Genomic DNA, 15,902 nt, shown 5'->3' with positions numbered 1-15,902 from the left:
GTGAAAAACAGAGTTGAAAGATGTGAGAAGTCTGGTAAGCACACTCCACAACGGCCTGATTATAAACATTTTCCTATGAAATATCATCAATCAACATTTTAAAGCACAATTCATTTTGTTAAATATTCTACATTTAATGCTACTAATCATTCTCATTGGTTCATTTCCAGCTGCCAAAGAGAAGTGGAAAATTGGAAAGTGGTCAGAAATGTCAGGATAAAGTAAACCTGTATTAGCGACATTATTCAAAGAATTTGTAAAAAATATTATCAATAAGGGTGGCAGATAAACTGGTCTCTCTAGTGGGCTTATAGATGAAGGGATACATATAGCTGGAGTATAAAGTCTTCAAAAAGTCAGATATCAGTGAGTGGTTCTTACTTGTAAAATGTATGTTGTAATCACCCAATAGAAAACACATTTTATGTTATTATTAATCACATTCTCATTTGATGCTATAAGATCTGACTGTAGTTTTGACAGACCAACATTATAATCCGCATATGCAATACCAGTCAAAAGTTTGGACACAAATCAAATGCAAATAGTCTGGATAGCCATTTGATTAGATGTTCAGGAGTCATATGACTTGGGGGTAGAAACTGTTTAGAAGCCTTTTGGACCTACACTTGGCGCTCCGGGACCGCTTGCCGTGCGGTAGCAGAGAGAACGGTCTATGACTAGGGTGGCTGGAGTCTTTGACAATTTTTAGGGCCTTCCTCTGACACCGCCTGGTATAGAGGTCCTGGATGGCAGGAAGCTTGGCCCCAGTGATGTACTGGGCCGTACACACTGTAGTGCGTTTCGGTCGGAGGCCGAGCAGTTGCCATACCAAGCAGTGATGCAACCTGTCAGGATGCTCTCGATGGTGCAGCTGTAAAACCTTTTGAGGATCTGAGGACCCATGCCAAATGCTAGCGTGTTGTTACCTACCCTTACCAGTTGCAGAGGGAGGTGTTTAGTCCCAGGGTCCTTGGTGGTAAGGGACTATGGTGGTCTGCTTGAACCATGTTGGTATTACAGACTCAGACAGGGAGAGGTTGAAAATGTCCGTGAAGACACTTGTCAGTTGGTCAGCGCAAGTTCGAAGTACACGTCCTGGTAATCCGTCTGGCCCTGCGGCCTTGTGACTGCCTTTAAAAGGTCTTTCTTTTAAAGGTCTTTAAAAGTCACTGTGGGGACGACATCATCAATGCACTTATTGATGAAGCCAGTGACTTATGTGGTCTACTCCTCAAAGCCATCGGAGGAATCTCGGAACATATTCCAGTCCGTGCTAGCAAAACAGTCCTGTAGTTTAGCATCTGCTTCATCTGACCACTTTTTTATTGACTGAGTCACTGGTGCTTCTGCTTAATTTTTTTGCTTGTAAGCAGGAATCAGGAGGATATAATTATGGTCAGATTTGTCAAATGGAGGGCAAGGGAGAGCTTTGTACGCGTCTGTGTGTGCAGTAAAGGTGGTCTAGAGTTTTTTTCCCTCTGGTTGCACATTTAACATGCTGATTAGAAATTTGGTAACATGGATTTAAGCTTCCCTGCATTAAAGTCCCTGGCCACCAGGAGCACCGCCTCTGGATGAGCATTTTCCTGTTTGCTTATGGAGGTATACAGCTCATTGAGTGAGGTCTTATTGCCAGCATCGGTCTGTGGTGGTATGTAGTAGACAGCTACGAAAAATTCAGATGAAAACTCTCTAGGTAGATAGTGTGGTCTACAGCTTATCATGAGATACTCTACCTCAGGCGAGACTTCCTTAGATATCGTGTAACCAGCTGTTGTTTACAAATATGCATAGGCCCACGCCCCGTGTCTTACCAGAGGCTGATTACCAGAGGCACACTTACTCAGGTTAATAGTGAATAATAGTGAAGACATCAAAAGTATGAAATAACATCAAAACTATGAAATAAAAGTGTTAAATCAAAATATATTTTTTATTTTTTAAAGTGCTTTAGGACTATGAGTACGCCTCTGAGCGGTCAGGTAGGCTATTTAGGTAGGCTATTTTTATCAAATATGTTCCCCCCACTTCTTAAATCAAAGTTGTCCACCTGTATTGTACAATATGTGTCCCCCCTTTTTGTAGGCCTAATTTAGATTGTGTGTGTACGTGCGTCATGTCCCTGACCTGTTTGATGGTGAAGTCATTGATGAGGTGGTGGTTGTGCTCATTGAGGCTGCAGTGGAGGGTGACACAGTCGCTGTGGAAAAGCAGGTCCTGGAGGGTGTTGACACGCTGCAGGCCCAGGGCTCGCTCCACCCCGTCAGACAGGTATGGGTCATACAAGATCACATTGAACCCAAACGCTTTGGCTCTGAGTGCTACACCCTGGCCAACACGGCCTGAGGATACACAACACAACATGGACATTTGAGTAATTCACAGACATGTAAATACTGTAATTACACCAAAGGGATGCAATAAAGGTTAAATCCTTACAGCATATACCATGCCTGTTTTGTAACAATTCACAGCAAACAATGGCATATAGAAAAGCTATCGAACACTATTGAACAAACCCATATCTTAACAACCAATTATCCACAATCGTATCTTCAGCTAATACCTAGTTGGGTAGTGTAATACAATATTGTACTGAAAGATCTCTGACTAACCGAGGCCGATGATGCCAAGTGTCTCCCCGCGCATCCGCGCCGCACCGGACGCCACCTCTCTGATCTGCTCCACGCTCTGTACCCTGGTGCCCTCGCGCAGTGCCTGGTGAAGCCACGTGGTTCGTCGGTACAAGTTCAGGATGTGACACAGTGTGGAGTCCGCTGTCTCCTCCACCGACGCTGCTGGCATGTTACACACTGCTATCCCTATTGGGGGAGAGGGCTATTGTAAACAGCTACTCGTAGTGTAAGGTGGAGTAACGTAAGGTAAGTATAGTTTACTATATCAAAAAGTTGTTTTTATTATGGAGATCTGAGCAGTTGCACTTTGTTTTAAATGGAATACCATAACATGCAGAAAATGATATAATATTTGACCTAGTAAGCCTGCATGCCTACATTTTTTTTTTTAACCAGGCAAGTCAGTTAAGAACAAATTCTTATTTTCAATGACGGCCTAGGAACAGTGGGTTAACTGCCTGTTCAGGGGCAGAACGACAGATTTGTATCTTGTCAGCTCAGGGGTTTGAACTTGCAACCTTCCAGTTACTAGTCCAATGCTCTAACCACTAGGCTACCCTGCCGCCCCTCTTTGGGTGGACATCTGTATAAAGTTGAGAAAGAGTAATGCAGGGCCTCACCTAAATCTCCAGCCGACTTGATGTCGATATTGTCGAAGCCGCTGCCTATGCGGACAATGATCCGAAGGCCCTTGAATTTCTCCAGGTCCTCCCTCATTAGCGTGATGGTGTGGTACATCAGAGCTCCTACAGCCTCGTTCAGTACCTGTCAACAGAAAGCTCTCAGGTTTAGTGCACAGAGGGCAGTTGTATAGCACCCTTCCCTAAGAGAAATAGACCACTTTGAACTAATGTGTCATCAGAATTAAAAGCAAACTGAATTAACTGTGGCTGTGTTGTTTACTCCCCTGACATGGGCTCTCCATTGGGCTCTTGTAGTAGAAGCTAATCTTTCAAATCAAATTGTATTGGTCACATACACATATTTAGCAGATGTTATTGCGGGTGTAGGGAAATGCTTGTGTTCCTAGCTCCAACAGTGCAGTAGTTTCTAACAATTCACAATACAATACACCAATCTAAAAGTGTTTTGAGAAAGGGAGAGAGAGAGATGGTCGTAACAGCCTGGCCATTGTTTTTAGGACATCATTAGTTATGGTATGTTAACAAGCTTGTTTAGCAGCACAAGGTCTTGCTTATAGGATGGTCAACAAATACTGGTTTTAAGCCAGGGAGTATTTTTTGAATTATGAAGCTGAGCAGAGAGATAATCATTTGGCATGGAGGGACAGGGCAAGGCAGGGCAGGGCAGCACCTTCTCATGGATCTCCTGGGTGGACTGGGCATCACAGAAGGCCACAGTGGCCACGTCTTTAAGGATTGGCATCTCTATTGTGCAGTCACGCCCGTCCAGCAGGGCCACCAGGGGCCGTGGGTTCATGGTCCCATTCATGATAGGCGGTCGAATGCCTGAAGACAGAGAGAGTGGAAGGGTAAAACATACTGTATTTGACATCATATTTTACTGGTATGGGTTGTGAATTTGACATTGTAGTGTGGGAAAATTGCAGTTGTGTTTATGAGCATATACACTGAGTATACAAAACATTAAGAACCCCCTGCTCTTTCCATGACATAGACTGAGCAAGTGAATCCAGGTGTAAGCAATAATCCCATATTGATGTCACTTGTTAAATCCACTTCAGTCAGTTTAGATAAAGGGGAGGAGACGGGTTAAAGAAGGATTTTTAAGCGTTGAGACAATTGAGACATGGAGGGCAAAACAAAAGATTTCAGTGCCTTTGAACGGGGTATGGTAGCAGATGCCAAGCGCATCTGCTACCATGTGTCAAGAACTGCAACGCTGCTGGGGTTTTCATGTTCAATAGTTTCCTGTGTGTATCAAGAATGGTCCACCACCCAAAGGGCATCCAGCCAACTTGACACAACTGTGGGAAGCACATCTGCAGGGGGGGGACTCAATAATAGGAAGGTGTTCCTAATGTTTGGTATACTTTTCCACCTACAATCCACCACAAATCCAGTTGTTAGCTGGTATGTTAATGAATCCCATGCTAGTAAAAAAAAATCCTAAATCGGGTCTCATACTTGGTTTCTTAATTATTCCCAGTTTTAAAAAGGAAATTTTGCATCCATGACTCTGGAAAGCAATTAAAAATGTTAAAGGTTTTCTTTATGCATGTTTTTTTACAAGCCACCAGAAGCAGACCTTTTCATACTGTGACTTCAAACCTCTCAAAATGTGTCACTAAATGAGAAATATACCCCCTGATGTTGCAATTAATCAAATTGAAAATTACAGTGAAAGTGGTAACTAAGTCATAAATGACTTGGGGCATTAAGAAAATGTTGCAGTTTTAACGGCCCAGTGCAGTCAAAAATTTGATTTCACTGTGTTTTATATATCTTTCCACACTATGAGGTTGAAATAATATGGTTAGCTGTGAATTTGCCTTTCACAAATTTCAAAATACAATACCGTTTTGGAATGCAAATGCATACTACTGACAGTGACGCACAAATATCATAACCCCCCCAAAAAATGCTAACCCCTGCTATTATAATGGTGAGAGGTTAGCAGGTCATGGGGGTATGATATTTGAATGTTTGTAACTTTCTCACGTCTCAATATTGATGATTCATTCAGGACTATCCGTAATCATGGTAGCATCCACATTAATGTAGAAATATTTGGAAACATACACTACATTACCAAAAGTATGTGGACACCTACTCAAACATCTAATTCCGAAATCATGGGCATTAATATGGAGTTGGTCACCACTATACTGCTATAACAGTCTCCACTTTTATAATTGTTTACCCCTTTTCTCCCCAATTGGTAGTTACAGTCTTGTCCCATTGCAGCAACTCCTGTATGGACTCAGGAGAGATGAAGGTCGGGAGCCAAAACATGACCCTGCCAAGCTGCACTGCTCCTTTAACCCGAATGCCAGCCGCACCAACGTGTCAAAGAAAACACTGTACAACGTGTCAGAGTGCATGCGCCCAGCCCGCCACAGGAGTTGCTAGAGTGTGATGGGACAAGGCCAGCCAAACACTCCCCTTACCCGACAACATTGGGCCAATTTTGTGCCACCTCATGGGTCTCCAGCTGCGACACAGCCCGGGATTGAACCCGTGATGCCTCACTGCAATGCAGTGCCTTAGACCGCTGCGCCACTCAAGAGGCACACTGTTTTGGGAAGGCTTTTCACTAGATGTTGGAACATTGCTGCGGGGACTTGCTTCCATTCAGCCGCAATAGCATTAGTGAGGTCGGTGTTCTAATTCATCCAAAGGTGTTAGATTGGGTTGAGGTCACGGCTCTATGCAATCCAGTCAAGTTCTTCCACACCGATCTTGGCAAACCATTTCTGTATGGACCTCGCTTTGTGCATGGGGGCATTGTCATGCTGAAACAGGAAAGGGCCTTCCCCAAACTGTTGCCACAATGTTGGAAGCACAGAATCGTCTAGAATGTCATTGTATGTTGTAGCGTTAAGATTTCACTGGAACTAAGGGGCCTAGCCCGAACCACGAAAAACAGCCCTAGACCATTATTCCTCCTCCACCAAACTTTATAGTTGGCACTATACATTGGGGCAGGTAGCGTTCTCCTGGCATCCGCCAAACCCAGATTTGTCTGTCGGACGTGGCAAATCATTTCATGAAGCTCCCGCTGAACAGTTCTTGTGCTGAAGTTGCTTCCAGAGGTGGTTTGGAAGTGAGTGTTGCAACCAAGGACAGGCGATTTTTACGCGCTACATGCTTCAGCACTCGGCGGTCCGTTCTGTGAGCTTGTGTGGACTACCACAGAAATTTTACGAACTGACCTGTTGAAATGGTGGCATCCTATGACGGTACCACGTTGAAAGTCACTGAGCTCATCAGTGAGGCCATTCTACTGCCTACGGTGAGCGTGATGGTGGCAGCATCAGCAGCAGGGATTGGGAGACTAGTCAGGATAAAGGGAAAGATGTATGGAGCAAAGTACAGAGAGATCTTTGATGAAAACCTGCTCCAGAGGCTTAGGACCTCAGACTGGGGCAAAGGTTCACCTCCCAACAGGACAACAACCCGAAGCACACAGCCAAGACAACGCAAGAGTGGCTTCGGGAACAAGTCTTGAACCCGATCGAACATCTCTGGAGAGACCTGAAAATAGCTGTGCAATCTGACAGAGCTTGAGAGGATCTGCAGAGAAGAATGGGAGAAACTCCACAAATACAGGTGTTCCAAGCTTTTAGCATTATACCCAAGAAGACTCAAGGCTGTAATCACTGCCAAAGGTGCTTTAACAAAGTACTGAGCAATGGGTCTGAATACTTATGTAAATGTGATATTTCCGTTTTTTTTAATATACATTTGCAAAAATGTCAATCTGTTTTTGCTTTGTAATTATGGGGTATTGATTGTAGATTGATGAGGGGAAATAAACAATTTAATCATTTTAGAATACGGTTGTAACGTAACAAAATGTGGAAAAAGTCAAGGGGTGTGAATACTTTACGAATGCACTGTATATGGCGCCGAACCAGGGTTGCCGTTATGAAAATGTGGTGCCTGACATATGACCGGCAGCATTTTAATTGACCAGACATTTGAGAAATTTACTGGATCCATATGCATTAGGTGCGTAACCTGATTAGGACGTCCATTCACTGTGCTCAGAATGACAGAAATCACATTTAAATTATGGTAATTTATCTTAACAAAACATGCAAGTCGAGAATGCAATGAAAGGCTTCTTACCAAATTCCGATGTGCATTGAAGATATTAGAATAGCTGTACACATTTTCCCCAGCCAACAAGATGAATAATGAACAGCAAAATCACTAGCCTATGTCAATCTATTATGCCCCATAGTATAAAAAATTACCTATTCTGCTGGTCAGCTTGTCGAGAAAGAAATAGCCTATTCCTAAGAAACTCTGGAACAATTGTGGAACGATAGATCACAAATTCATACAACCACTAGGCTACACTAAAAAAAAAGTTAAAAAGCAATAAGTCTGATGCATTAGATCAGAATGTTTTGCTTAAAATGTTGATCAACTATTATTTCATCACATTATAAGCGCAGCAATGCGCACAAGGCCATAGGCTACGCGCGAATGTTAGTTTCATAAAACAATTAGCAGAAAACACTGTTGTCAAAGTGACAGAGATTAAAATATCCATTAGAAATGTAGAAAGAGGGGAAATCTAAAGACGCAATAACAATAGAACGTGAGAGAAATAGGCTACTGGTTTCAATGGCATATAATTATCAAATAATTGCCTCCACGGATATGGTCATACTTTGCCTAGGATACTTTGGTAGTAATAGGTAGTAAAATTTTCAGGTAGTAAAATTAAGATACATATGTTTTCAAAATGCATACTGCCTCCAGATCATTGCAAAGTTACACGCTGATGAAATCTGTCTTCCTGCCAATGATGTCACCATTGCCCTTGATTTTAAGCAATGTTGTGCTGCTATTTTTATTGACTTGGCCAAAGCTTTTGATATGGTAGACCATTCCATTCTTGTGGGCCAGCTAATGAGTATTGGTGTTTCTGAGGGGTCTTTGACCTGGTTTGCTAACTAACTCTCTCAAAGAGTGCAGTGTATAAAGTCAGAACATCTGCTGTCTCAGCCACTGCCTGTCACCAAGGCAGTACCCCAAGGCTCGGTCCTATGCCCCAAGCTCTTCTCAATTTACATCAACAACATCTCTCAGGCAGTAGGAAGCTCTCTCATCCTTTTATAAGCAGATGATACAGTTTTATACTCAGCTGGCTCTTCCCGGGATTTTGAGTTAAACGCTCTATAACAAAGTTTTCTTAGTGTTCAACTGCCCTTAACCTGGTTCTGAACACCTCCAAAACAAAGGTCATGTGGTTTGGTAAGAAGAATGCCTATCCCCACAGGTGTGATTACTACCTCTGAGGGTTTATAGCTTGAAGTAGTCACCTCATACAAGTACTTGGGAGTATGGCTATACGGTACACTGTCCTTCTCTCAGCACATATCAAAGCTGCAAGCTAAAGTTACATCTAGACTTGGTTTCCTCTATCGTAATCGCTCCTCTTTCACCCCAGCTCCCAAACTAACCCTGATTCAGATGACCATCCTACCCATGCTAGATTACGGAGATGTAATTTATAGATCGGCAGGTAAGGGTGCTCTTGAGCGGCTAGATGTTCTTTACCATTCAGCCATCATATTTGCCACCAAAGCTCCTTATAGGACACATCACTGCACACTAGACTCCTCTGTAAACTGGTCATCTCTGTATACCGGTCGCAAGACCCACTGGATGATGATAATTTATAAAATCTTCTTAGGCCTCACTCCCCCCTATCTGAGATATCTACTGCAGCCCTCATCCTCCATAGCCAGTCACATTCTGTTAAAGGTCCCCAAAGCACACATCCCTGGGCCACTCTTCTTTTCAGTTCGCTGCAGTTAGCGACTGGAACGAGCTGCAACAAACACTCAAACTGAACAGTTTAATCGGAATCTCTTCATTCAAAGACTCAATCATGGACACTCTTACTGACGGTTGTAGCTGCTTTGTGTGATGTATTTTTGTCTCTACCTTCTTGCCCTTTCTGCTGTTGTCTGTGCCCAATAATATTTGTACCGTGTTTTGTGCTGCTACCATGTTGTGCTGCTGCCATGTTGTGTTGCTACCATGTTGTTGTCATGTTGTGTTGCTACAATGCTGTGTTGTCATGTGTTGCTGAATTGCTATGTTGTTGTCTTAGGACTCTATGTAGTGTTGTGTTGTCTCTCTTGTCGTGATGTGTGTTTTGTCCTATATATTTTTATGTATTTAATTGTTTTAATCCCAGCCCCCATCCCCGCAAGAGGCCTTTGCCTTTTGGTAGGCCGTCATTGTAAATAAGAATTTGCCTAGTTAAATAAAGGTTAAATAAAATAAAAATAAAATATGCATTTGAATGGTGAATGGGAAGGATGTATCAATTAGGCTACCATGAGAAATAGGGCTAAAAATAGTATCTCTTTTTAATAATCGTGGCCATAATAACTTTTTTTAACAAACGATTGCATTTAGAACTTTTGCGCAATGATTGGGCTTATAAAAGTACTGTCTGACAGATTTTCAGCTCAAAGACTTAGCTGTGAGCTTGTGATAAATAAAATACAGAACGAATGAATATACACACACTGCATTTTAATTCCACTAAATTATGCAAATTAACCCATAGACTGATAAGCACGACCGGTCAAATATATTTACATTTACTGGTATTTTCACCAATGAGCAGGCAAAAAAACGTTATTTCGCAATGCGATTTTTTTGGGGTGCCAATCTTATTCATCGGCTTTCCAATTTCTTTATCAGCCAAAAGCCCAGACAAGTGACCTGGAAGATCTTAAATTATCGGACATTTGAGAAATGTACCGTATGCATTGGCTGTTTAACCACCCACACAGCCACCACCACCAACATATTGTCTAAATTAGCCACAATTACATGTCCTTTAAATAGCCTATAAAAACATGTTTTGTTTCATTCTGTTGAGACAGTTAAAAAAAAACGGGTGGTAACGCGAATGTCTAGCAACCTAAAGGTTGCATATTTGAATCTCATCATGGACAACTTTAGCATTTTAGCTAATTAGCAACTTTGCAACTACTTACTGCTTTTTAGCTACTTTGGAGCTACTTGGCATGTTAGCTAACTCTTCCCCTAACCCTAACTTCAAGCCATTAACCTAACTCCTAAGCTTAACCCTAAACTTAACACTTTTTTTGATGAAGATGGCTGCCTTTTTATTGGCTCTTAATCAACCATGCTATTTTGTTTGTTTAATCGCATTGTTTGTAACTTATTTTGTACATAATGTTGCTGCTAACATCTCTTATGACAGAAAAGAGCTTCTGGACATCAGAACAGCGATTACTCACCTCAAATTAGATGAAGAATCTTTCTTTAATGAGTCGGACGGGAAGGATATACTCCAAACACCCGTACAGGCCCTCATCACCGTCATTCGCTGGAGAAAGAAACAGAGATTTTGCGGAAAGAGATCGGGGTGCCTTGTGAGGATCAGGCAACGAGTGGATAATCTGCCTTTGCCATCCGTACTGCTAGCTAACATTCAATCGCTGGAAAATAAATGGGACGAACTGAAAGCACCTATGTCCTAGAAACTGTAATATCTTATGTTTCACAGAGTCGTGGCTGAACGGCGACATTCATAACATACAGCTGGCGGGTTATACACTCTATCGGCAGGATAGAACAGCAGCCTCTGGTAAGATACTGGGTGTGGGCCAATGCATATTTGTAAACAACAGCTGATGCAAGATATCTAAGGAAGTCTCGAGCTTTTGCTCACCTGAGGTAGAGTATCTCATGATAAGCTGTAGACCACACTATCTACTTAGAGAGTAGTCATCAGTATTTTTCGTAGCTGTCTACATACCATCACAGTCTTGTGCTGGCACTAAAACCACACTCAATGAGCTGTATATCGCCATAAGCAAACAGGAAAACGCTCATCCAGAGGTGGCACACCTAGTGGCCGGGGACTTTAATGCAGGGAAACTTTAATCAGTTTTACCTAATTTCTATCAGCATGTTAAATGTGCAACCAGAGGGAAAAAAAACTCTACATCCCCTTTACTCCACACACAGAGAAGCTCTCCCTCGCCCTCAGATTTGGCAAATCTGACTATAATTCTATCCTCCTGATTCCTGCTTACAAGCTAAAATTAAAGCAGGAAGCACCAATGACTCGGTCAATAAAAAATTGGTCAGATGAAGCAGATGCTAAACTACAGGACTGTTTTCATGGCAGAACCTGAAATATGTTCCAGGATTCTTCCAATGGCATTGAGGAGTACACCACATGAGTCCCTGGCTTCATCAATAAGTGCATCGATGACGTCGTCCCCACAGTGACTGTGCGCACATACCCCAACCAGAAGCCATGGATTACAGGCGACATTCGCACTGAGCTAAAGGGTAGAGCTGCCGCTTTCAATGAGCGAGAGACTCTAACCCGGAAGCTTAGAAGAAATCCCACAATGCCCTCCGACGAACCATCAAACAGGCAATCAAACAGCATCAATACATGACTAAGATCGAATCGTACTACACCGGCTCTGACGCACGTTGGATGTGGCAGGGCTTACAAACTATATCAGACTACAAAGGGAAGCACAGCCAAGAGCTGCCTAGTGACACAAGCCTATCAGACGAGCTAAATAACTTCTATGCTCGCTTCGAGGTAAGTAACACTGAAACATGCATGAGATCATCAGCTGTTTCGGCGACTGTGTGATCACGTTCTCTGCAGCTGATATGAGTAAGACCTTTAAACAGATCAACATTCACAAGGCCACAGGGCCAGACGGATTACATGGACGTGTACTCCGAGCATGCGCTGACCAACTGGCAAGTATCTTCACTGACATTTTCAAACTCTCCCTGTCTGAGTCTGTAATACCAACATGTTTCAAGCATACCACCATAGTCCCTGTGCCCAAGAACACTAAGGTAACCTGCATAAATGATTTCCGACCCGTAGCACTCACATTTGTAGCTATGAAATGCTTTGAAAGGCTGCTCATAGTTCACATCAACACCATTATCCCAGAAACCCTAGACCCCCCCTCATTTGCATACCGCCCCAACAGATCCACAGATAATGAAATCTCTATTGCACTCCACACTGCCCTTTCACAACTGGGCAAAAGGAACACCTATGTGAGAATGCTATTCATTGATTACAGCTCAGCGTTCAACACCATAGTGCCCTCAAAGCTCATCACTAAACTAAGGACCCTGGGACTTAATAACTCCCTTTGCAACTGAATCCTGGACTTCATGACGGGCCACCCCCCAGGTGGTAAGGGTAGGCAACAACACATCCGGCATGCTGATTCTTAACACAGGGGCCCCTTGGGTGTGTGCTCAGTCCCCTCCTGTACTCCCTGTTCTACTGCGCGGTCAAGCACGACTCCTACACCATCATTAAGTTTGCTGACGACAAAGTGATAGGCCTGATCACTGACAATGATGAGACAGCCAATAGGGAAGTGGTCAGACACCTTTCAGTGTGGTGCCAGGGGAACAACCTCTCCCTCAATGTGAGCAAGGAGCTGATCGTGGACTACAGAAAAAAGAGGGCTGAACACGCCCCCATTCACATTGACGGGGCTGTTGTGGAGTGGGTCGAGAGTTCCAAGTTCCTTAGAGTCCACATCACCAACAAACTATCATGGTCCAAACACACCAAGATAGTCGTGAAGAGGGAAAGACAATGATAAATCCCACTCAGGAGACTGAAAAGATTTGGCATGGGTCCTCAGATACTCTAAAAGTTCTATAGCTGCACCATAAAGAACATCCTGACCGGTTGCATCTCCTGGTATGGCAACTGCTCGTCATCCAACTGTAAGGCTCTACAGAGGGTAGTGCGTATGGCCCAGTACATCACTGGGGTCAAGCTTCCTGCCATCCAGAACATATATACTAGGTGGTGTCAGAGGAAGGCCCAAAAAATTGCCAAAGACTCCAGTCACCCACGTCATAGACTGTTCTCTCTGCTACCGCATGGCAAGCGGTACCAGAGAGACCACGTCTAGGTCCAAAAGGCTTCTTAAAAGCTTCTACCCCCAAGCCATAAGACTGCTTATCAATTAATCAATTGCCACCTGGACTATTGCATTGACACCCCCTCCCCCTTTGTTTTTACACTGCTGCTACTCGCTGTTTATTATCTATGCATAGTCACTTTACCCCTACCTCCATGTACAAATTACTATATACAGGAGGTACCGGTGCCTCCTGTATATAGCCACGTTATTGTTATTTTATAGTGTTACTTCAATTTTATTGTTATTTCAATTTTATTTTGTCAATATTTTCCTAACTCTATTTTCTTAAATTTGCATTGTTGGTCAATAAGGGCTTGTAAGTAAGCATTTCACGGTAAGGTCTACTACACCTGTTGTATTCGGCGCATGTGACAAATCAAATTTGATTTGATTTGATCCGAGCTGTCCTTTACTATGCAAATATGAAATGCTTCAAACATAGCTCTATTTAATTTATTTCCCCACTTATTTAAGATGTCCTCGTATACATTATTTTTCAATACAGCCCAATAAACCCATATTTGCATTGATAGGAAAGGTAGCATCGTAACTGTAACCACCATAAAGAAGGGAAAAAAACTGTGCACCTGTGAGCAGCTCAGGCTATGTGATTTATGATCATAGCCAATCTGGCATAAACAAACATGGCGTGACTGTCTCAACCCACTGTTCTGTTCCCACAGGAAATCTCCCTCCTAGGCGAGCCAGGGGAGTATAGACACACCCCTCTCTTCTCCTTCAGCTCCCTCCCTCATTCCCTCTCTACCTCATCCCGCCACCAGCATACACACATGCAGGCGGACACATGCATACTCACCGAGAGACACAAACACCAATACACACACCCAGTCAGTCACGCGAACGCACGCACGCACACACACACACTCAGACACAAGTGAGAAAACACACAAACACAATCACACAGGTAAACAGGATCATTAAGCCATGTCTTGCTTGTCTGCGTTTAGATCACAACTGGACTGATCTGCCACAGGGTGTAATTCACTACAAACATGAAAATGAGGATGAATGTATATGCCTAGCTCGATTACTAGAGAGTTTTATCAGCCACGTTTGACATTTGTGTTTTAGATTAATGAAAATACAAAAACTATTAGCTAAGCCAACATGATACAAATTCAAATAAATTAACAAACAATGAATTGTCTTATCACCAATATTAATGGCATTTCCATGGCAATACTGACATGTGATCTTTGCATGGGGGTAATTCTGCCAATTTGAGCACCCCAGGGGTGAATTGGTATCTTTGTCAATTAGCCTGATTTTAATAACAAGATAAGACACGATCCATTGATCACTGAACTGAACACACCTACGAGCCCAGACTTGAATAATAATAATAATAATAGAAAAAGATCAAGCAACAAACAAGACCCCCATTGTAGAAAATATGCTGATGTTGTGAATACAATACAAAATACATCCAAGTAACAGACACCAGTATGGGGCGGCAGGTAGCCTAGTGGTTAGAGTGTTGGACTAGTAACTGAAAGGTTGCAAGATCGGATCCCTGAGCTGACAAGGTAAAAATCTATCATTCTGCCCCCGAACAAGGCAGTTAACCCACTGTTCCTAGGCCATCATTGAAAATAAGAATGATTTCTTAAGTGACTTGCCTAGTTAAATAAAGGTCAACTTTAAAAAATGAAGACATGGAAGTATTCACAATACTAGCATGACTACTAAGCACCTACAAAGCTGTTTTCTATCCTTCCTGAATCTGAAGTATTCCCATAGTAGACTGTTCTAGAATCAATGTTTCTTTCTTCCCTGAAAGGAAAATTGGGAAGCAAGTCAGATGGAACTGGAAACACCGTTCCCAACTGCACAATGAACGGGAAGGCCATTTAGGATGTATGTGCTGTGTGTCTCCTTGCCAGCCCTTACATTTTTTGAAGGGAAATAGCATTTCTGTCCTTCACCCCTAGGCTAAGCATACAAGGCATCAACAGAAACATATTCAAGGTTGAAAGCAAGCTATTACAGCATTGTAAGTTGCTGAATGGTAGAGATGAAGATAATGGAGAGAGAGGGAGAGGGAGAGAGTGGAGGGGGAAAGGAAGAGGGGGAAGGGAAGGAAGAATACTGTACAGTACACTGTGTACACACCACACATCACAGTTAACATGTGGTCCAATGCACCAAATGAAAGCTGAATGTTTACCTAACGGCAAGCCTTTGTTCAGAAAATGCGAGCTTCCCATCTTTTTTCCCAAAAAATTATATTCACTTCAAGCAAGATATTCATAAAAATCCACAGCATACGGCGGCTTCTTCAATTTCCTTATTCCTTTTCCCTGCCCCTCAGTGGCAAGCATTCCCCTTTGCTCCTTCACTCTCCCTCCCTCTCTCACTTTCTATTTCGACTATCTCTATCACACATGCATGCACACACAGAATGCAACTGTCACTGCATTTTATGGGAGTGGGAGAGCTGAGAGCGAGAGAGAGAGAAGGGCGCAAGTGTGAGGTGGTTGAAAGAAAATAAGAGGAATGGGGTGGAGCGAAGGCCAAACAAAATGTATCTTTTGTTTCCTGAAAGAAACTCTCCACAGGTTCGGTAAAAAGCTGATGTTTTCGGGTAAAAAGTGGAT

The 15,902-nt window shown here is 42.8% G+C and overlaps 1 protein-coding gene across 2 annotated transcripts in view; it reads right to left on the bottom strand.

The window, feature by feature from the left end:
* Positions 1-15,902, bottom strand: part of LOC110512013 (C-terminal-binding protein 1) — a 19,721-nt gene extending 3,819 nt beyond the window's left edge. The window contains exons 1-6 of one of the 2 annotated variants that reach the window (XM_036942664.2): positions 15,473-15,902; positions 10,585-10,673; positions 3,954-4,108; positions 3,260-3,404; positions 2,619-2,825; positions 2,131-2,345 (exon numbers count right to left, since the gene is read on the bottom strand). In XM_036942664.2, coding sequence (XP_036798559.1) covers positions 2,131-2,345; positions 2,619-2,825; positions 3,260-3,404; positions 3,954-4,091 — 705 coding nt within the window. In that variant the 5' untranslated portion in view covers positions 4,092-4,108; positions 10,585-10,673; positions 15,473-15,902. The remainder of the gene's footprint in view (positions 1-2,130; positions 2,346-2,618; positions 2,826-3,259; positions 3,405-3,953; positions 4,109-10,584; positions 10,674-15,472) is intronic. The other variant, XM_036942663.2, reaches the window with a different exon arrangement.

The sequence above is a fragment of the Oncorhynchus mykiss genome, chromosome 14 (assembly GCF_057628025.1).
Source record: "Oncorhynchus mykiss isolate SJ-2025 chromosome 14, ASM5762802v1, whole genome shotgun sequence".
NCBI classification, from domain to species: domain Eukaryota; kingdom Metazoa; phylum Chordata; class Actinopteri; order Salmoniformes; family Salmonidae; genus Oncorhynchus; species Oncorhynchus mykiss.
This window is presented reverse-complemented; position numbering and strand designations above follow the sequence as displayed.